The sequence below is a fragment of the Hordeum vulgare genome, chromosome 4H, assembly GCF_904849725.1.
Source record: "Hordeum vulgare subsp. vulgare chromosome 4H, MorexV3_pseudomolecules_assembly, whole genome shotgun sequence".
Lineage (NCBI taxonomy): Eukaryota > Viridiplantae > Streptophyta > Magnoliopsida > Poales > Poaceae > Hordeum > Hordeum vulgare.
In genome coordinates, this window is record NC_058521.1 from 2782365 (window position 1) to 2790544 (window position 8180).

Here is an 8180-nt window from a genome sequence, read left to right on the forward strand (position 1 = left end):
TTTATTGGACAAGTAAGTGGTTAATAATGTAGCAAGTGAGTGGAACAATGTGGCAATTAGGGAAGGAAAAAAAAGTTTATCGAAACATGTCGACATGGGATCTAGTTTCGAAGATCTTGTCGCGACAAAGCCAACGGTAAAAACAGATCATCGATTGGATTAACGGTTTTAAAGATAAAACTTTTTAAATTTCAAGCATTGGAGAGAATCTTTAAGTCTATATTTAGGTGCATATGCAACGCGTGATAGCAACATGCATACATATTAGTATAAAAACCGCCGCACCGCAACGCCGGGTGCGGCGCCGCTCTATAGTCGAGTCCAAAAATAATAAAGAAACCGGAGAGAAAACAGTAAGAAATAACGTACCCATGGAGAAACAACCGAAAAAACACCCGAAGAAAAACTGCTTGTAGCGGCGCAGAGCAAGGTAAGAAAAGGTAAATGGGCCAATGCCCAAAGGAGGCCGGGATGTGCGCTTGCTTTGAATCACACTATTCTACACACCGTATGCACATTCAAAGGTTGTGCTTTTCTACGACTCTTTGGTGATGAATGGATTGTAAGTCTTTACTAGCAAAAGGGCCCGTGCGTTGCAACGGAAGAAAAAAAAACTATATGCTCTTAATTTATAGAAAATGGTCTGTAATTTGAGATTTCGTAGTTACGACACAAACAAATATAATCTTACCCTACAAAAGTTCAGTTCAAGATTCCATAGGTCTTCTATTTTAACACGACTTGCATATAGATTTAATACATATAAAAAAACGGGCAAGTGACCTTCAATTTCATCTCCAATTCAGATTTTGTTGACGTGTTCATCCCTAATCGGGATTAATACCGCTATGAAAGAAAGACGAACAACAAATTATTTATTAAAATTGCACCCTAGATATTATTTTTATTAAATGTTTAACATGTAAAATAACATCATATTCAAATTCTACATATTTTTCTAATCAAATTTCATATATAATATGTTAAATTTGGAGTTACAATTTAGAAGATATGAGTATTTTAAAAAACATTTAATGTACTGCGGGTTTAATGTTAGAAACATCAGGTTTTTTTATAAAATAGCAAGACGGACTAAGAATACCTATTTCTTTTATTAATAGGTATATATTATTAAAATTGCACCCTAGATAAATTTTTTGTTAAATGTTTAACATGTAAAATAACATCATATTCAAATTCTACATATTTTTCTAAGCAAATTGCATATATAATATGTTAAATTTGAAGTTACGGTTTAGAAGATATGAGTATTTAAAAAAATATTTAATATGTACTGCGGGTTTTATGTTAGAAACATCAGATTTTTTTCTATAAAATAGCGAGACGGACTAAAAATACCTATTTCTTTTATTAGTAGGTATAGATTGTGTGGGATGATGCTTCTTCGTCAATTTCTAGATGTCATTTAAAGTCTGGTACGGCGATCGAGGCCGTTCACATATGTTTCTTTTCTATACTGATTTTCAATCTCAGACACACGGCATAAAATCGAAGGAAGAAGAGGGCTAGCATGATTTCCAATTTTATTTCATTGTTTATTGGTCGTTTTATGTCAAGTTGTCTGTCTACTGTATCAATTTTTATTTTCCTTTATTGTTATCAGACGTAAGATGCATATTAATAAAATCATAATGATCAACATGTGCGCACTCCAATACCTCAGTATGATAGCACCATATGAAAAGTACTAAGAAATTTAAATGTATTCTTAGGAACCTTGTATTTTAGTTTTAGAGACCCGGTCATGATGCAAGTAATTTAATCATAATTATACTACTGATAGTCACTGGTAATTTAATTTCCAATTACAATACAATCAATACTCAACCATCAATACCCGATGAACCAAGAAGGAGGTTACAGAACACAAGGAAAGGCACACTAGCGCTAGCATTTCATTTGATTTCCCCGATTCATTCTCGGCACGCAGAAGCGGATCGATGCAAATGGGACATCACTTGAGGACGTACTTCATGACACCAGGGATGTGGACCTTGAAGAAGTAGTCGTCCCAGTCGAGGGTCTTTGGGTCAAAGTTGAATAGCCCGCCGACATTAACATTGGCATGGTCACCGTCGACCATGGCGAGCCTGAGCTTGTTGAGGTTGACATCGTCGAAGCAACCCTTGAAGAGCGAGAAGGGGCCATACAGGTCCACCAGCTGCATCACAAACCTGCACGATGCATATTCTTAAGCCGCCCGCTAAACATCAATACGATACAACCGTAAAGAGAGTTCCGAAGACAATACCTATACTTGCGGGCGAGGTCATGGTATAGAGCGGCGAGGCCAAAGAGGCCGCAACAAAGGATGGAGAGCAGGCGAAGGAGCTCAAGGGGGACACGGTACTTGAGCACCATGAAGAGGTGGAATGCCGGGATGCTGCCAAGGAACCGCACCTTGCGGGTGCGCACGGTGCGGCCATCAGGCCCCACCCGCGGGTGCTCCTCGAAGTACCGCATCCCGGTCCGGTACAACACCGCGTAAGGAGCCGGGTGGCGCAACGACGAGCTCACGTGGTACACCGTCGGTGCGGCCAGCACCGAGTGAGGTTGCTGTGGAGGCGGAGGCGGCTTCTTCTCCGGCTTCGACGACCGTGAGGAGGCGTGCGCCACCGTGGCAGCCATCATTGCGTTCACCACCATGTCGCCGGGCATCTGCAAACGCCATGGTTGCGATTTTGGGTTAGAGCTGTGATAATCCATTAGCAGCATATGTAACCTTGCTGTAACAGGCAAGATTCAGTTCAGACAGTAAACTACATGCAGCCAAGTACAGCTAGGTCCGTTCATGCACTGCAGCAGCCACTTGCTGCAACAGGCAAGATTCAGATGCAACTTACTGCAGCATGGTCACACACTGTACTAGCATACTTATTACCCATTACTGCAGCACGTTCTCAAGGGGACGGTGGCACTAGCAGCTCCGCATGCATTTGCTCAACTAATAAGGAGTGGAGCAATTACGTACCACGTCCATGGTGAGGTCGAGGTCGGCGAGGAAGCACGACAGGCTCTGCTTCGCGTACCCGATCAGGATCGCGTCGATCGTCCTGCGGTTTCCGGTTCGGCGTTAGGATTTTGAATTTGAAACTTAGCATTTGAATTTTGGAGGGAAAAAGAGTTTGAACGGACCTGGTGCCTTCGATCCATCCGGGCAGCGGGTCGTTCTGGACGCTGGTGATGATGCTGGGCCGGATGATGACGACGGGGACATCGCCCCCGCGCATCATCTGGGCCAGCATCATCTCCCCCATGGACTTGGTGAACACGTACGTGTTGGGCCACCCAAAGTGCCGCGCCCTGCGCACACAATTACAAAAATATTGAATTTCAGTTCCAGGTTTCACACTGAAGAAACTCTGATATTTTTCTTGAATTTGAATTTCACGGAGGAGAAACTTTGAAAAAATGTGATGCTAACCTGGTGAGGCCGAGGTCCTTCATGGCCTTCCTCTGGGCCTTGGGGTCCACAGTGTCGTCGGCCTCCATCTGCTTCCTGAGGTCCCTGGAGAGCCTCAGCTCGGCGTCGATGTCGAGGGAGGTGCCATCCTCGCGAAGCGTCTCGCCGTCCCTGAACGGCCTCTCCGGCACCAGCCCCTGCTTCTCGCCGGCGACGTAGGCCGTGGAGACGTGCATGAGCACCTCGAGGTTGGGGCATTTACGGGCGAAGTCGCACATGTGCCTCACCCCCACCACGTTCACGTCAAGGGCCACGTCGTACCTGAGCACGCACACGTCCATTCCACACTTAGTTTCAGACGCCATTAATGAACTCACCGCCCCGGAGAAGAAGATGCACATTTTCCCCGGCGAAGCTAAACGGCCGACGGCGCAGTACCTTTCGTAGAAGTTGGTGGTGGCGGCGCCGTTGACGATGACGTTGAGCTCGTCGGCGAGCCGGAGGTCCCGCAGCGTGGCGGGGTCGACGCCGAAGCCCGCGCGCATGACGTCGCCGGCCAGCGCCACCACCTTGTCGGCGACGAAGGCGTCGAACCCGGCTCCGTGCCACTCCCGCAGCACCCCGAACAGCTCCTTCCCCACCACCTGCCGCCATGGATCGTGTCCAGTTAGCAGCACTTAGCAGTTTCCAATGCAAATTGATTCAAAGAGGCCGGTGTCCCGGCCAGCAACTTTTGGCGAGAAACTATAAATTGCTTGTGCAGGGCATGCATCCGTGCGACTGTAAATTGCCGGTCCAAGCATGCACTGCCGCCCCATTGTCTCTGGTCTGGATCTTCTTGGCACAACTCAATAACTACATTACTAGTACTAGCTAGAGTAGATCACACTCTACTCTTTTCTTTTTTGCAATGGTAGCAACAATAATAGAGTGTAATCAGGTAGTAGCCGAAAACATTAAGTGTTGGAGCTATTCATGTTTAGATTTTGTTGAGCTTGCCAGGTTTGGTGCAATCAGGTAATCAAGCAAAACACTATTGCAGATCACTTGCGTTGCACTCTACTATATACTCTACTCTGAACTCTGAATCCTGAATTCTCAAGTGGTGCCAGATGGTGCATGCCGTCGTCATTTCCCATCACCAGCCAGCCATGCATGCTGCACACTGGCTGCTGCTGGTAGAAGTTGGGGTGTACCAGTTGTGCACTGCATGCGGCAGAGGCCATTCATAGCTCCTGAGCCGATCGATCGGGGTCGACCTGACCAAACCTACTCACAATAACTTCTCATACGACTCCTAGGAATACTACTTCGATCGCCGCCGGTTTAATCACCACCCCATGCGCGGCTGGTTTTCCCAGGCAAGCTTGTGGAAATCTTGAACAAAAAATGTCAACTATAGGCAGCAGGCCAGTGTGTATTTTCACAGAAAAAGCTGGTAGGATTTACTATTATTGTTGTCTAGAAAAAGGATGAGCGGTGTAGAGGTGCAGATGGGATTATTCATGGCCGCCTCCTCATGCAGGAGGAGGATCCTGTACTGCACGCCATGCCATGTGAGTGATCTGAATGTTCGGCAGGAATGCCACCAGACATTTTGTACTGCTGCTGCTAATACTACTAGTCTACTATCCCTTTTTGCACCGCATAGACGGTGAAATGCTGGTTTACATATGCCTCAATGTTAATAGATGATTAATGTTAATTAATAGATGTAAGATTACACTAGTAATTTAGGAAAAAAATGATATAATGTGATTAAAAGGAGCATGAAACAGAAAGAGGAGACACAGCAAAACAGAACAGCGGGAGCAGCTTGAGGTTTTTCTCTCTGTCTGGAAACAAATTCCGTGTGATCTCACCAGTTAGTTAAGAACCAGGATTATGGTGCTGGTGCTGGTGCTGGTGTGCATGCTCAACTACTATCTATGAAAAATGATGGTGGTGGTGAACCGGGGATGGGCACGCACCTCGGTCTCCACCCGGCGCCTCGCCGCGGCGGCGTCGGCGGCCCGCACCGGCAGGTAGATCCTCTTCACGTCCGGCTGGACCCTCAGGATCTTCTCCACCATTACTGCACGCACACGCAATGCAACACCAATCTAGCTTAATTCTGAGGACGGAGACGCGCGCATGAACCGTTGTTGAGAAACCAAAAGTCCATGCCTAGCTACTTACTCTTGCCGAGGAAGCCGGTGGCTCCGGTGATGAGGACGCTCTTGTTCCTGAAGTAGTCGATGATCCTGGCTTCGTCCAGCGTGGTGCCACTGCCAGCCATCTTTGCTGCTTCGGTTTTGTGAATGGAAGAAGGAGAGGAGAGGAGACGATGGGAGCTGGATGGAGGAGGAAGAAGGAGGTGTGCTTGGTGTGTGAGGCTTGTGTGCTCCAGCACCCTGTATTTATACACGCGCAGGGCCGGCGGCCAAGTCTCCGGGCTACACACACAAGGCTGGCTGGCTGGCAGGGCTATTGAGTGCACGTAATTAGCAGCGGCAACACGCTTGTGCTTCCCAACCACAACCTGCTTTTTTTCCAGTGAAACTAACCACCACAGGTGAGAGAGAGCCTGCAGGGTCAAACTAACCATCACAGTAAAAAGTAAGAGGGTGTTTGGATACTCTCTAGTCATGTGACTAGTAGTAGTCAGACTAGAAGTTTTTAGTCAGGCCCTGTTTGGAAGGTGACTACTACTAGTCAGCATTAAATGTCTCTGTATTAAATTATTCTCATTTATCTCCCTTTCATTGGCATGCCAGCATGGGAGGATGAGCCATTAATTGGAGAAGAGACTTTAGTCACTTTTAGTTGGGGGTGGGGTGACTAGGGACTAAACTAGTTTTAGTCACCCATTAGTCAGGGGTGTTTGGAGGTTTACTGACTAAAGGTGACTACTACTAGTCTCTAGTCTCTAGTCTCTAGTGATCCAAACACCCTCTAAGTAGCAGGAGCAGTGTAGCTAATTAATAATTAATTAATTGAAGACACACCAATAGAGTAATAGTAGCAGAAGGCGTGTAAGATTTGTTTAAAGTCAAACATAGTAAAATTTGACCACGTTTATTTGAAAAAAATATCAGCATTCACAATACCGATCGATCAATATCATTAGATGTACTATGAATTAATTTTTGTATTGTATAATGTTAGTATTGTAAATGGTAGTGTTTTTAATATAAAGTTGGTCAAATTTCATAACGTTTGACTGATGAATTTTATACGCGGAGTTAAAAGAAATGGAGGGATTATGTACTAAACCACTACGGATTCACCAACATGGGTTATTAGGCTGCGTGTGGATAGCACTTAGCCTACTACCAAAGATCTCCAACATGTTCTTCAGACATGTGGACAAGTAAGAAGTGGTGCATTTGCTCTAGCTAGCATGTTGTCACGTTTCAGAGTCAGTCGTTTAGTAGGTCAACGAGTGCTGAAGATTACAACAAAACACTCCAAAGATTCACCAACACAGGTTATTTATCAACTTCCAGCCTGTGTGGATAATGCAGAAGCTAGCGTGTCCACAAGCAGTACGCATGCAAGATAAAATAACATGTGTTCTGATGGGAGATGCTTGGTTAGCTGAACAACACAACTGCGCAAAGGATTAATTATCCATCTGTCAACATCAAGTAAGCGGTGGTGTATATGCTTCTGCTCTGCATTCCTTAAAGAAGTCATAGATGAGTGTGTTATATGCCACAGTTCAGTAGTTTAATTACCCATGTATCAACATCATACAATACGCATTTCAGAGCGAGTCGCGTAGTAGGTCAACAAGTACTTGCAAAGATAAATTTCAGAGAAATTCTTACCCCCTAATGCGTTGAAAGATAACGTAGAGTGAGAAGGAGGGGTGAGAAGAGAATTGATTGATAGCCTCAAGCCTTTCCAAGAGGTTAGCTGCGACTAGTTCAATGCAACCTGGGACCAGATGGTAACAGGAGAGTTCCGTCTAGATTCATTCTCGACGCGGTCTAGAAATGAATCAATATGAACGGTTCGTGCTAGTTTTTTTATTTTTAAAAAGGTACGATGCTTCATTATTTTTGTTATACTCCCTCCGTTCTAAAATAAGTGACTCAAAAATAACTTAACTTTATACTCCCTCCGTTCCTAAATATAAGTTTTTAAAGATATTTCACTAGTAGTCTACATACGGAGCAAAATGAGTGAATCTACACTCTAAAGTATGTCTAGATACATCCGTATATAGTCTACTAATGAAACTTAAAGACTTATACTCCCTCCGTCCGGAAATACTTCTCCTAAAAGTAGATGTATCTAGATTTATTTTAGTTATAGATACATCCATTTTATACATTTCTATGACAAGTATTTCCGGATGGAGGAAGTATTTAGGAACGGAAGGAGCACTAAATAGAACTAACAGTTTATATACCTCCTAAATAAATTAAGGAAGGTGTTTGCCCCTTGTCGACAGCCCTCCGCAACGTGTCGTCGATCACAATGCACCAAACATGCAGTGCTACAGACTAGTTAAGTAACATATTAGCATAAGGTAAAATATTGCCAAGAATGCACAATGCACCCAATATTTATACACGCACAAAGCCGGCCAGCAAGGTGTGCCGAAGTATCTGAGGCCCTGTTTGGATCTCAATGCTAGAGCTAGTTTGGGCTAGTTTGAGCTGAACTAGCTTCCAAAGTATCCAAACACATGGGCTAGTTTGGGTTAGATGCAAACTAACCCATCAAAAAAACTAGCCCTGAGAAGAGGTGCTAATTGGAGCTAGTT

The 8180-nt window shown here is 44.7% G+C and overlaps 1 protein-coding gene across 1 annotated transcript; it reads right to left on the reverse strand.

The window, feature by feature from the left end:
• Nucleotides 1-1766: 1766 nt before the first annotated feature.
• On the reverse strand, nt 1767-5810 carry LOC123446864 (probable fatty acyl-CoA reductase 5). The gene is made up of 8 exons (XM_045123404.1): nt 5603-5810; nt 5395-5498; nt 3863-4068; nt 3446-3745; nt 3157-3324; nt 2993-3074; nt 2273-2679; nt 1767-2195 (listed from the first exon to the last, which is right to left on the reverse strand). Exons 1-8 carry the CDS (start codon nt 5700-5702, stop codon nt 1976-1978), a joined length of 1587 nt encoding a protein of 528 aa, XP_044979339.1. The 5' UTR covers nt 5703-5810; the 3' UTR covers nt 1767-1975.
• Nucleotides 5811-8180: the final 2370 nt, after the last annotated feature.

What these genes read in the sequence shown, in the direction of transcription:
- LOC123446864 (XM_045123404.1), bottom strand. Translation starts at nt 5,702, where the DNA reads ATGGCTGGCAGTGGCACCACGCTGGACGAAGCCAGGATCATCGACTAC. An exon ending in GGCGCCGGGTGGAGACCGAG is followed by an intron (nt 4,069 to 5,394) that starts GTGCGTGCCCAT and finishes CCATGGCGGCAG; the next exon opens with GTGGTGGGGAAGGAGCTGTT. An exon ending in TCGACCTCACCATGGACGTG is followed by an intron (nt 2,680 to 2,992) that starts GTACGTAATTGC and finishes TGGCGTTTGCAG; the next exon opens with ATGCCCGGCGACATGGTGGT.